The 13,739-nt window shown below is 37.9% G+C and overlaps 2 protein-coding genes across 11 annotated transcripts in view; one reads left to right on the top strand and one right to left on the bottom strand.

Moving 5' to 3' along the window:
- Positions 1-1,960: 1,960 nt before the first annotated feature.
- fbxo36a (F-box protein 36a) lies at positions 1,961-12,941 on the bottom strand. Of its 2 annotated transcripts, none has more exons than XM_058750670.1 (4): positions 7,142-12,941; positions 3,423-3,531; positions 3,171-3,343; positions 1,961-2,923 (listed from the first exon to the last, which is right to left on the bottom strand). In XM_058750670.1, the coding sequence occupies exons 1-4, from the start codon at positions 7,283-7,285 to the stop codon at positions 2,732-2,734; spliced, it is 618 nt and encodes a 205-aa protein (XP_058606653.1). In that variant the 5' UTR covers positions 7,286-12,941; the 3' UTR covers positions 1,961-2,731. The 2 variants fall into 2 exon arrangements, with proteins under 2 accessions (XP_058606653.1, XP_058606654.1); XM_058750671.1 differs by lacking the exon at positions 7,142-12,941 and adding an exon at positions 3,804-3,957.
- trip12 (thyroid hormone receptor interactor 12) overlaps positions 4,277-13,739 on the top strand; it is a 52,704-nt gene continuing 43,241 nt past the window's right edge. For 5 of the 9 annotated variants that reach the window (XM_058750660.1, XM_058750666.1, XM_058750667.1 and 2 more), the window contains exons 1-3: positions 4,298-4,424; positions 7,085-7,114; positions 12,965-13,111. In XM_058750660.1, the coding sequence (XP_058606643.1) occupies positions 13,014-13,111 (98 nt within the window). In that variant the 5' untranslated portion in view covers positions 4,298-4,424; positions 7,085-7,114; positions 12,965-13,013. Of the gene's footprint in view, positions 4,425-5,083; positions 5,205-7,084; positions 7,115-7,155; positions 7,177-12,964; positions 13,112-13,739 lie in introns of those variants that run through there. The other 4 variants (XM_058750661.1, XM_058750663.1, XM_058750664.1 and 1 more) reach the window with 4 other exon arrangements.

The raw sequence follows: 13,739 nt of genomic DNA on the forward strand, positions 1-13,739 counted from the left end.
CTGATATATGTTTCCAGCTGCTGAAGAGTTTGTGGTCGTCTTTGATGTATTTTTCGTTTAATGATGCGCCAAATGTTCTCTATAGGTGAACGATCTGGACTGCAGGCAGGCCAATCCAGCACCCGGACTCTTCTACTATGAAGCCATGCTATTGTAATAGCTGCAGTATGTGGTTTTGCATTGTCCTGCTGAAATACACAAGGCCTTCCCTGAAATAGACGTCATCTGGAGGGGAGCATATGTTGCTCTAAAAACTTTATATATCTTTCAGCATTCATAGTGCCTTCCAAAACATGCAAGCTGCCCGTACCGTATTCATTTAGGCACCCCCATACCATCAGAGATGCTGGCTTTTGAACTGAACGCTGATAACACGCTGGAAGGTCTCCCTCCTCTTTAGCCCGGAGGACACGGCGTCTGTGATTTCCAACAAGAAAGTCAAATTTGGACTCGTCTGACCATAGAACTCTTTGAAACAGTCCATTTTATATGAGCCTTGGCCCACAGGACACGACGGCACTTCTGTACCATGTTCACATATGGCTTCCTTTTTGCATGATAGAGCTTTAGTTGGTATCTGCAGATGGCATGGCGGGTTGTGTTTACCGACAGTGGTTTCTGGAAGTATTCCTGGGCCCATTTAGTAATATAAATGACAGAATCATGCCGATGAGTGATGCAGTGTCGTCTGAGGGCCAGAAGACCTGAAGACCACGGGCATCCAACAAAGGTCTTCGGCCTTGTCCCTTACGCACAGAGATTTCTCCAGTTTCTCTGAATCTTTTGATGATGTTATGCACTGTAGATGATGAGATTTGCAAAGCCTTTGCAATTTGACGTTGAGAAACATTGTTTTTAAAGTATTCCAAAATATTTTTTACACACTCTTTCAGAGATTGGAGAGCCTCTGCCCATATTTACTTCTGAGAGACTCTGCCTCTCTAAGACATCCCTTTTATAGCTAGATGCTCTCCCAGCTGAATCTTTCCAAAACTTCTTGCTTTTTCAGCCCTTTGTTGCCCCCATGTCAACTTTTTTGAGACCAGTAGCAGTGATCAAATTTGAAATGAGCTCATTTAGTGGATAAAAGTGTACAATTTCTCCGTTTAAACATTTGTTATGTTCTATTGTGAATAAAATATTGGCTCATGCGATTTGAAAGTCTTTTAGTTTTCATTTTATTCAAATTTAAAAAACGTCCCAACATTTCTGAAATTCGGGTTGTAGTATGAATAATGTGAATGCGGTAATACTTTTATACAACAGTTCAATAACCAAGACATTAATACTATGTAACTTTCAACAACCACTGTTTTTTTTTCCGGAGCAACACACAAGTAGTGGTGTTTCGTTCTTAGATTAATCAGTGAGGTTGAATCAGTGGATCACTCATATTAAGACAGTCACTTGTCGCCACCTACAGGCCAAATGATAGTACAACCTGCACAAGGCTTACTGGAATTCATGAAGGTTTAAAAGCCTTAACTGTCACCGTCCCCTCTGTGGGACGCCTAAGTTTACTTCACTATTTTACAATTAAATCCTAATCTAATCATAACAAACTATATATCGTTGGAAAGGTCTAAGACTCCTAAATAGGTATTTTACCACTTTTTCTGTTAAAAAATTATGTAGGAAAAGTAATAGTTTAATATTTGACAAGAGTGCACCTGAAAAAAATCTACATCATGACATGAATTCTGACCTTTGTCACAGAAAGTCTTCTTAGTTGCCTTTTTCTCTATCACGAATTAGAAATCATAAGAAAATATTTATCAGTAGAAAACTTAAAATCTCAAAATTCATCCTTTGAAACCCATTTTAAAATCAGACATTGCATTACCATGGAAATGGTACATTAAAATCATGTTACAAAATATTTTCATTCATGAATTATAAAAATTTAAGTTTGGATAGTGCACTATAATGTCTCTGTTCAAAACTGTGAGTGACAGTTTTAAATATCCAATAATATATTTCAATAAAAAAAAATGTTGTGGAACTTCCTTTTTACCTAGTTAAATTCTTCTCAAGTCAATGTCATTAAACACCAGATTGTGACAGCTTATCCCTTATGGAGTGACAACAATGGATTAATGTGAGTTCAGTGAACAATTTTTTACATTTATTTAGCAATGTGTGTCTATACAGAAATTGACTTCCTTTGTATGTTTTTAAACTAAACGAGGCATTTTTCCTTAAATAGATAATCTAAAAAATACTCTGACTTCTCATTTCAAAATCACTTACACTTAAAAAGTAAGGCTCATGTTATTGAGTGATTTAATGTTTACTGTGCACTTTATTTCAACCATCTCTAGAGTTAAAGCTCGTTTCATTGGTTTTGCACATTCACTCACTTTATTAACTTGCGCCATCTGCTTGTCACTTTCTACATTGCAGTTAATGAAAAGAGCCGAACAGTCACCATTAGAGGGCAGACGTGCGGTTAGAGTGCGACAAAACATAGCGGTTTTGGGTGACAGAAATAGTGAATATACGTAATACTTGCCAGTTACATGAATAATTATGGATTACATACATTAAAAATATCAAATTAACACTTGGATATTTAATACTTTGGCGGTCATAGCACAGCACAACTGGTCTGAATTAGAATTATTCAAAAACTTGTTTTTTATCTGCAAGCATGAAAAGACAGAAATAGACTAATGAACATTTTAAGATCATATGATTGTCTTTTTGACTCACTGAGAGTTGTTTTAATAGCTCATGGAGATTCAGTATTGGCTTTGTCTTCTTCCTCTGCAGGATAGGCCATGCTGTCATGTTCTTTATTATAGAAAAACTTAAAGAAGATGTTCTTCCATCCCATGACATTCGCCAGCATCTCAATGTCTTCAGTTATCATATCACAATGACTCATCACAGCCTGCCTCCAGATCTCCTCCGAGTTACACAGCTGGACACACATGCACATTAACAGATTAATAAAAATATCATACTCTATAATTTCTGTAGGCCAAACAATGCATAACAGAAGTTAAATGCTAGTTTATGATCAGCAGTGATGCATTCCTTTGCAGTGACCACTACTAGTAAATCACTACATTCTTACAATGTTCTTAAAACATCAGTTACATCTGATTGCTTTGCAATCTTCACTTTGCAAAAAGGCAGAGGAGAAAGGGACAGGGTATTGGTCTAACCTTCCTAAACCTGCTTGAGGTTTGGCTGAGGTGGCCAATGTCCTGTAAGGATATGTAGGAAAGGATTTTAAGGAGCAGCTTGTCAGGTAAACGTTCCAGGTAGTCAACATGCCCTCGACACAGAGCCAAAGTGTAGTCCAGAATCCTGGTGCCAAACACTGCAGCTAGCTGCTCTAAAATCATGAATGACATTCACAATTACTACTCAAATTACATAATTTAGCTGAAGAATAACGAAAGCTGGATCTTTACCCTGCAACCTTGCATCATTCAAAAAGTCATGGTGGAACTGTTTTATTTCTCCAGGTGGTGCTCCTCTGAATTCAGACCGAACTGAAATCTTCCACCACCTCCATATAACCTGTTGGCAATTAAGGTTTAGGAAACATTATGCCTAATATGACTAACAAAAATTCCAGCAGTAAGAAAATAAAATGTATAAACACTGGTATTTTTGTTATGTTATTATAACTGATGACACTATATTTAACATCACAATCCATTTTGCTGATCAGATACGAGAGACAATTGTTTTTTTGCATTGCAGGTAATGCAAAAATTGACCACCACATTTAAATATTTGTCCCTTATAATAATTCCAGAGGAATCATCATTTCATGTACTTCTAAATACCTCCTTTTGTGTGATAACAAACTGGTAGAAGTCTTTAGAGGGAGGTAGACCTTGTCCAGCGGTTTCAAACAGTATCTCACTCAGCAAAGACGCCATATTTTGACGCTTAGTGGTTACCATGACAACAGACACCACAATTATCTCTTTTCCTACGCAAATCGATTTTATGCACGTGTTTTCACATCTGTTTTGTCCGAAACATACAATAAACAGTCTAAAATAATAATACTTAAAGTTTTTTGTAAGGGTGAACGTTTTATTTTAAGATGGTGGTAGTGGGGGGGTCACGACCTGGCGGATTGATATTATGAAATCCTGACGAACGTAGCTGATGCACTAGTGATAAATTCACAAAAGGCGGGGTTGATGATAAAACGACCCGTTCGCAGTAACATCAATGGGCATTATTATCGTCGGCACGGTGGTCGGTAAGGCTTTTCCGCACCGGGTTGTTGTCGTAAATCGTTGTTGTTTCGTGTGGGAAGTAGTGCGCGGCGGAAGCACGGAGCGCTGTGGGAGCGGAGGTGATGCGGCAGTTCGCAGGTCGCTCAGCTGATGAAGGTAAAGCTGCTGCTGCTGCTGCACTGTGTCTAACAGCTACTACAACACTGGAACAAATAGGTAATTACAACAACACCGAAATATACACATATATATTTAACGTCAATGTCCGGGAATCGTCTTACATCATATGCGCATCGCAGCCCTTCGTGTGAATCAGGAGCCGTGTAATATGAGTGAGAAAAGCCAGTCGAAAGAAAAAATGGTTTCCAGTTGTCATCCCTCGAGCCCTTTTCCTGTTTCCCTTGTTTGTTTTTTAGTTTTATTTATTTAAGGAGGACCCTTTTTGGCATTAATGTAATGGTAGATGCAATAAACCACTCGAATCCTTTCAATAACGTTATCGAGAGGGAATTGAGACTCGCTTAACTTACATCCCCTTTGGAAAAAATACACAGGATATTATAACCATGAAACTGAGAGATCAGCGTCTGACTAGTACAACGTATATGACGACTGATTTTTCTGTTGTTTTTGTTAAGGGATGGGCCATTTTAGAGATTTTTAAGATATTAGTAATAATGTAACGGCCCACAAACTAGAAGGTAACGAGAACTGAAAACTGAATACAAGTTTCTGTTTATTTCACCTTCTTTATTTATTGGTAATGTCACGAAACGTCTTGTTGAAACGAAGGAAGATTGCATCCATCACAAGTGATGATTTTCCTGTGCTATCCAGTCGTGTCCAGGTGAAATGTTGATTAGTGTAGTTTGCTGGTGCTGCTAGTTTGTTTACGTCTTCAGTCACTTTGACCTGATCTTGCCCGCATACACGTCGACAGGAGACCGGCTTTGCTCTTTAGCTTTACCATATGTAGGCCAAATACTGACAACAACGGTACAATCTTTCTCTTTTTAGTACTATTGTGATGATTGTTCACGTTATACTGTGTTTTGTCTTTGCGGTTGTAATTAAGAGCCGTTATTTGTTGATAATCGCTTGTCACGCTTCGTCCCTTCAGCAGATTAGCATCGGTTAGCCGTGCTACCAGCGTTAGCACCAGAGACAGCTTAAAACAAAACTGGACGTGTTTTCTTATTCAGCACTTGAAACTAATGTCAGGCTGTCTGTCAGTCTTAGAAGTGTTGTTCGTTTATGAGTAACTTGATGCAATGAGGTTTTTGAGTGTTTTATTGAACTTAGCATGGCTAGCATTAGCTGATAATGATTATCACTTTGACTCAGTGAACTTCACTTTAATTCACTCTCCATCGTGTGTTGTTTTCTGTAGGAGTTAGTGCTTTGTAGCAGCCGTGGCAATGTAGTTTTGAACGTTTATGCGTTTTTATATGACGACCACAGGTTATTTGAATGAGCAAATCGACTATGCAGGGCCACAAAACGCGAGACCGGTGTGTAAGGCCGCGGAGTGCGAAAATCAATTTATCTTGTTGTATTTTGTTTATTTGTAACGAACTAAACGCGTACATGTTTTTGTGAGGAGACGTTTCGTGTGGTTTGGTCGTGTACGGGCAGTAATTGGGTTTTGGCTGATACGAGTTTGTTTCTTGGACTGGGCAAAATAAACAAAAGGATCGACTCAGGCCTGTTCTGAGAACGGCCTTCATAATCATGTCGTATTTTCATGTCAACAGTCCAAATACACACACCAGCACAAAACTGCGCCTGATCGCGTCTAATGATGGGTTTGTTTTGTTTTTACAGTCATTTGAAGGAATTCAACTCGTAATCATCGATATCAGTTCACCCTCTGTTCAGGGAAGTAGAAGTCTCAGTAGTGTGCACAGGGTATTTTTGACATGTTTGGGGCAGTTCGTCGATTGTTTGACGTTATGGTCGAAATGGACGCTTTTCTTGTTCAGTTCTAGAAATGGTTGGGTTTCGAATCATATATTTGACGTCTAGTAGTTTGAATGTCATGGACGTTGTTTAGCTTGCTGAAGTTGCGTTTAATGGTGGTGTCGTTGTGAGGAGGAAGGCCTGTCGTCTCGTTTAAACGCACATATTCCTCATATCCTCACTTTTAAACTGAATTTTGTTTGTTAACGGCTGTCTTTCAAAACCTCGCGAGCCGACGACCTAGACATTATTTTTATGCTTCACGGTCGCGTTTTGGACGTTCAGTTCGTCTGCATGTGTATGTATTGTATGTGCATATGTTCACTCGTAAAACGCTAGGCCTAGTGATATGGATATAAATACTCGCTTTATAATGGCATTGTCGTAGTCTTGAATGAAAACAGACACAAAGAAGCCCTTATCTCCTCGTGGTTAATAGAAAAGCAGCATATCTAATCTGTGGGATTTATAATAACTGAGAATGTATTAATATAAAAGAAGTGAGTTAAGGAGGCAAAATTAGCAATGCATTAAATAAGCTAAGTTTATTAGGTTAAAATGTGATCCATACTTGTCAGTGTGGTTAGAGACTCTTTTTGTAATCTTTAAAGTCATCTAGAGGTTATATAGCATAACTAAGTCTATTCAGTATTTCTAATTATCTTTTCATTTAAAATTAGTTCTTTGTCTTTGTAAAATGTCTTACATATTGTCAGTGAATGACATATGGCATCGATTTTTGACTATTACTGAACAAAATGGCTGCCAGCTTAGTCTGCAGTTGTAATTTAATTCATCTCTGATTTACGTTGTCATCATTTAATGGAATAAAACATTTGACTAAAATCAACTTTTTTTTTTCACCCTTTCCCCCCTCCTTCCTTCCCCCATTATTGTCCCTCTTCTTGTCGCCCTAGGCTGCTGGTTGGGGCATTTGCACACGGCTGGTAAGTTTGCATAGCGCTTGCCGTTACCTTCATGCTGACAAGATGGGTCCAGTGAGGGACAGGTGTGTTGGAGATGGGGGTTAAACAGGAAATTGACCATCTTGGTTTGGCAGTTAAGTTTCTTGACAGCCAGAATATATGACTTGAGCAGGTGAAGCTGTTTTTCCACATTATTCAGATTCTGTGTTTTAGGAGTCTAGCACTTAGATTTGGTGGATGTGGAAAAACTTAAGCCGTTCAGTGTGAAGATGAAGTGGTAGTTCTACCTGAGTGAGTTAATGGTCTTCCAGCTGACTTAAATAAAAGCAACACAATCTAAGCAATCACCTTTTTTTTAAATAGATTGTTGTATTTTTGATAATTGGCAAAGGAGTTTCTAGTGAAGTCAACATGAAATCAAAATTGGCTCTATTTCCTCAATACATTTCCTGATTTTGTGTAAGGAAACAGATTTATCAGAGCACATTATTCGAAGACATTTTTTTTTTTTTTTTTAGTCTTTCATCAGAATATGATGACTTGCTGCACCTCTGAAACGGAGTTCCTCTTTGACTCTTATTTTCAAACCCTCTAATCTAATCACATGTCATAGAGACCAATTTTCATGATCCAATCAGTTCCTGATGGATAAATAGAAAAGGTCTATTTGAGGAGTCAAAGTATTTATTCATTTTGGACTCTTTGAATGACACTACAGTTTTTCCTGTATTAAATGATTGCTCTTGTTTTTTTAAATTCTGTCTCTCAGCAGGCCTCAGGGCCAGTTTTAGTTTTCTTGAAGATTTGATTTGGGCTGTGGAGCTGATCCTGTGTCAGTTACGACAGTGGTAAAGTAATTAAAGCCATTTGTTTCTCCTCCCAGCATGGAGTCGGTGGTAGTGCCAAGCAAAATTGTAGGAACAGACATATTTAAGATGACTGAATATTTAGATTAACATAGTGTATTTGAATAACAGTAGCCTATTCAGATTGTTTTAATTATGGAACTAACATTAGAAAAAACATTTGAAAATCAAGCAGATAGATTTCTAAAATGGTACAGGAAGCCAAAAAAGGGAATCGTGAATCCCATGAACTGGGTGTTACAATTACTTTTTGTTAGTGATCATTACATGATTTTTTTTTTTTAACCTGTGGGCTGTCCTGTTCTTCAACATGATTGTGTAATAACAGTTTGGTTCTCGGTAAGGTTAAGTTGAGTGTCTCAGTCTATTGGTTGTAAAATGCTGCCTTTGAATGCATTGCAGTGGTTACGTGATACCTAGAGCAAGTCATTTGACAGTTTAAGGGTGGGATGCCATAGCACACTATGGCGGACATTTTTCTCTTCATTCTTAAAGTAAGACAACACAGCCTTTTTAATGTAGATATTTATAAATGACGTTTGGAGTATAGATCAAGTTTGCAGATCTTTCAAGAAACAAGACGAGCATGTTTGCTTGTGAGAATTTGCATGCATAGGGTTAAGAACTATAATATTTTAGCTGTTAATCAGTCTGGATATATTCTTTTATTCATGCCTAACTTCCACCTAGAAAATGTTCAATTTCCAGAATTGGACTACCATTAAAATTTCCTGTATGATTCCTTTCATGTGTGAGCATATTTGTATGTGTGTATAAATGTATGTTCTACTCCTCAACACTTATGAAAATGGAAAAAATAAGTATTTAATCCTGTTAGCTTCCATTTTCATGAATCCATCATCTTAAAACTCTCCTGTAGCCTCATAGTGTGCTCCCAGTGTATCCACTGTGGGTTTTGAAATTTGGTTTTCTTTAGCCCGGAACACACCAAGCCGACGAAAGCAGACAGTGGGGTCGCCTCACGTCGGCAGCATCTGGGTCCAAAGTGGCCGGACACACCAAGCCGATGCTCGAAGGCCAAGTAGCATGTCCATTCTGCGCCTGCATAAGAAATGCCTTTCCGTACCAGCAGGTGGCAGTAGCCTCGTGCACTGGTTCACCAGCTGAACAGCCAATCAGAATGATCAGATAGCCCGACTGACTGTTGAGCTCCGACACCGATTCAACATGTCGAATTGGCCAAAAATAAGCCGATGGTGCGGTACACACTGAGAAAGCCGACCGTCGGCTTGGTGTGTTCTGGGCTTTTAGTTTCAGTGTACTAGCCATTTCCAGTTGCCAGAGGAGCATTTGACCAATGTCATTTGTTGTCAAGCCATGAATCAACTTGACCCTAGAGTTTGAGCATGCTGTCCTGAGAGGATCTGTGTTTAGTGGCAGGAGCATCCATATTTAAAGTGACACATTTGGCCTAAGAAAAATGTATCTAGGTTAAGAGTACATAAATCCCTGTCCTCCCTTGACACTAGACAAATGTTGCGTTGTAGATTTATATTTTGTACCACATAAGTTAATATAGAGTTCTGCAGTCTCATAGAACCTCTCATAAGTCAGGCTGTAATTTTGTTAAAGTAAACATGAAACCCATTTGACCTTAAGTCAAACTAGAAATTTAACAAGATAAAATGTTCAGTGGATGCAAGACTTTATTTATTAGTAATGGATCAAGAGCTGTGGGTGACACATTGCTGTATGGATCATAGAGATGTGACTCTTTGCAAAAGTTCCTTTTTTTTTTTTCTTGTCTGACCTTGATGAACTGAGTGAACAAATTAACCTGAAAATATTTCTTTGTCATAGAAGGTGGAGCCCCAGAGCACTCCCACCTATTGCGTAATTTTCAGGGACCATCAAAAGGTGTTTAGCAACTGGTGCAGAGTTTTCGCTGTATGCACTGTTTTGAACCACTGAAACAAACTCCTTTGTTTTGAACAGATTTTGTTTAAAATGATGGTTGATTCGCTTGTTCTTCGATTCTGCTTGAAGTTTATTGTGGACAACCAGAAACGTAGATTAATAGGGTCATCTTTGATTTGACCACTTATATGTGAGGATAAAAGCAGTGAGATTTAACCAAAACTTGGTTTAAATATTAAAGGATTAGTTCACTTTCAAATTAAAATTTCCTGATAATTTACTCACCCCTATGTCATCCAAGATGTTTATGTATATCTTTCTTCAGTCGAAAAGAAATTAAGGTTTTTGATGAAAACATTCCAGGATTTTTCTCCATATAGTGAAGTTCAATGGACTCCAAACGGTTGAAGGTCAAAATTACAGTTTCAGTGCAGCTTCAAAGAGTTATAAACGATACCAGACGCTGAATAAGGGTATCTAGCGAAACGATCGGTCATTAAAAAAAAAAAGCATGTATATGCTTTATAAACACAAATGCTCGCCTTGCTCTGTGATTCATGTTCATGAGGTCATATAATACGTAATTACGTTGAAAAGGTCTCGCTTGACCAATGTGAAATGCTGGTCACGTGAAACGGGAGGATACTCGTCAGATTAAGCGGTGTTTGTAGATTCCTGTGAACTTGATTTACTCGTAACCGCCCACTTTCGTACCTGCTACTGTATGTGTTTTCCCCTCCAGTTCATGTGGCTTAGCAACAGTCAAGTCATCTTTATTTATATAGCGCTTTTAGCAATACAGATTGTGTCAAAGCACTTAACAGTATCAAATTGGAGGATAGAGTGTCAGTAATGTATAATGAAAAGATTAAACACTCAATTTTCTCAATTTTCAGTTAAAGACATTTCATTATTGAATTCAGAGATGTCATTGTCTAGCTCAGTTTAGTTTAAATAGTATCTGTGCAATCAAATCGGCGATAATTGCTAGAAATTAAGTGTTAATCAACCCCACTGATGCTGTAATCGTGCATGAGTATCTAGTCTTGTCTGCATATTAAGTGCTTGTAGTAAACAAAAAGTTTAGAACAGAGCTTTTTTGTCAGCTGAAACCCTTTGAAATTTAATCTCACCTGAAAATATTGTATTTTAATATATATGTTGCCGCCGCTGGGACATCCAGACCATGCACTGCTGTCAATAGAAATAGTTGCTTTTAAAAAGTTAATAAAATCTTTGCGTTGACTTTGTAATTGGTCCAAGTCTGTTGGTTAAAGTGGGCTCAAATCTCTTTTTATTTGTGATAGTGTCTCAGTCCACATCACATTTACACTGGTGTTTTTAGGAACTCCGTTTCAATATAACAGCAGCAATAAGAGTAATACAATTACTATTTTAATGAGAAATATTATTGTATATGTATATTTTACACTGCAATTTAAAATACTTACATTTGTCAAATTCTTCACTGTCATGTTTTAAACTCTCAAGCTTTTATTTTAGCAGAAAAATGCAAGGCGTCTTTTGAGTTTAGTTGACCATACGTTTGTAAACACTTCACGTTTCGGATCTACATAAATGCTGAAAACATCTGTCCTCAAAGTTGGAAAATATGCAAATGTACACACATCTTAGCTTTCTTTCCTAAATGTGCATTAGTGACATGCAGAGATTGTGGAGCAGCATTTTACATGAGGCGAGCAACTAAAAACATTGGATCATGAACTGCTTGTGTGTAAATGACGACAGTTCAGCGCTTTACTCTGAAACACGAAGTGCATCAGATTGTATTTGTATTTTTGTAAACTTTCAGTTTGTTCACAGGAGTGTAACAGCAAGAGTGTTTACTCTCCACTTAGTGAATATGGTAGGGTGAAAGAAAAGTGACCATATATTACAAATGACCACCAATACTTTTAGAGGAAATGTGTAATGAGTTGCTATAAGAAGATACAGTATTAAACATTTCTGACTTTCTTCATGACTGCACATTCTACAATAGCTGATGTTTATGATGAAATTGGACAAAAATCATTGATAATTGTCAGCTCAAGTGCATAGTTTTGATTGGAATACTTCACATACTGTCTAATCACATAAGTTCTTTGAACACACATGAATCTCAAATTGTTTCCAAAATATCTTCATGGATGAATTTGTCGTTTCTGTCTTAGATGTCAAGTGCAACTTCATGAGCAGATCAAGCCTTGATTCTTTATCCCCATTAGAGTTTACTGATGGCGTTTGTCATATTCTTTCATTTAGATTATCTCTCATAATCATGTACCCTCACTTAAATAATGGTGCCGTAGGACACCATCTCACATACTCACAGGATAAAGGTGTGGCGGGATTATGTGTCTCTGCGGCGTCATAGTGATTAATTGTTAGTGCTGTTCATTACCACTGAACTGAGGAGGACACAAAGGCCCCCCTCCAGCTATTCTCTGTCTATGTTTAGGATGCGTCTTATCTCATTGCGTGTTGTGATGCAGGCCAGCATGCTGTCATCTTCAAAATCGGCTCAAGCTTGATGCAAGCATTACTAAGGAAATGGGCATCAAACTAAAATTTGATTGGTCAGTGTCGAAGTAATTCGTATTAGTGTTTGGTTTTCCTGAGCATTTGTCCTTTTCTCCTTCAGTGTCTCTTCAGAAAGCGTTTGTCCTATTGATTGTCTCTCTCTCTCACTCCTTCATCATTTTCTTGGTGTCTTCATGCATCTTTTGTGCAGAAGTGCTGTGGCGTATGTTAATATGAGATGTGAGTATGGTTATTGATCTGTTACGAGTGCTGGAGCCATAGATGTGCTGTGGTACATGTCTGTGATTTCGAAAAAGATGATATCGAGCTCCTATTGGCTTTGCATAAATGGAACAGAAGGTGCTTTTGGTCATGGTTGTTTGGACCAGATCATTTGGTTGTATGGTTATACAGGAAGACTAAGATTGCTTTGTTCGCCAGTCAGAGTGAAGTTCAGTGGATATAGTCCATATAGGATACATCTGACTGGTGGATGCAAGTACAGAATGGCTTTTGTCCAAAATTTGTTCGCAAGAACATTGAGAACATTCACACAACATCTCAACTAACCTTCCTTTTTTCTCTCTTTATACTTTGTTACCAGTGAATGGTAGTGTCTAGAAAGGGTATGTCCCTTCAGGAGAGAGGTGCCAATGTCCAACCGGCCTAATTCCAATCCAGGGGGGTCACTGCGCCGTTCACAGAGGAACACAGCCGCGGCCCAGCCAATAGACCACACACTTGCAGGAAGGTGAGTACGCAATTGCCAAACTTTGCACCAAAGTGCAGAATACGTCCTTGGTTTAGGTCTGTGTGTGTATCTTTATCTTCCCAATTTCATCTAGAGCAGTTGAAACTGCAGAATCCTTTTTGTGCAACAGTTACAATGTTGAGGTCACATGACCTTTCCAGTACCACTTTTTAATCTCAGTAAGGCTCTTTTATTGGATACTTTTACTCTTTGCTTAAATTAATAATATCTGACTGAAGTTTTTTTTTAAAAATTGTTTCTGCCTGTGTGATGCATCGCTAGGTTTCTTTATCAATCCAAGGCGACAGCCCTGTTGACCACTGCGACATAAACAAAACATTACTAAGTGCGTCTGTAATGGTTCCTTAACGGTTTTGATTAATGAAACCTTTATTATCAATAATGTTGACAACAGTTGTGCTGCTTAATTTATATGTTTTTTGGAAGCCTTAATATATTTTTTTCCGTGATTATTTGGTGAATTGAAAGTTTAGAAACAGCATTGATTTGATATAGAAATCTTCATTACATTATAAATACTGCCACTTTTGATCGATTTAAGATGTCCTTGTTTTATTAAAGTATTAAATTCTTTCCAAAAAAAAAACTACTGACCCCAAACTGTTGA

This window comes from Onychostoma macrolepis, chromosome 18 (assembly GCF_012432095.1).
Source record: "Onychostoma macrolepis isolate SWU-2019 chromosome 18, ASM1243209v1, whole genome shotgun sequence".
Classification (NCBI taxonomy): domain Eukaryota; kingdom Metazoa; phylum Chordata; class Actinopteri; order Cypriniformes; family Cyprinidae; genus Onychostoma; species Onychostoma macrolepis.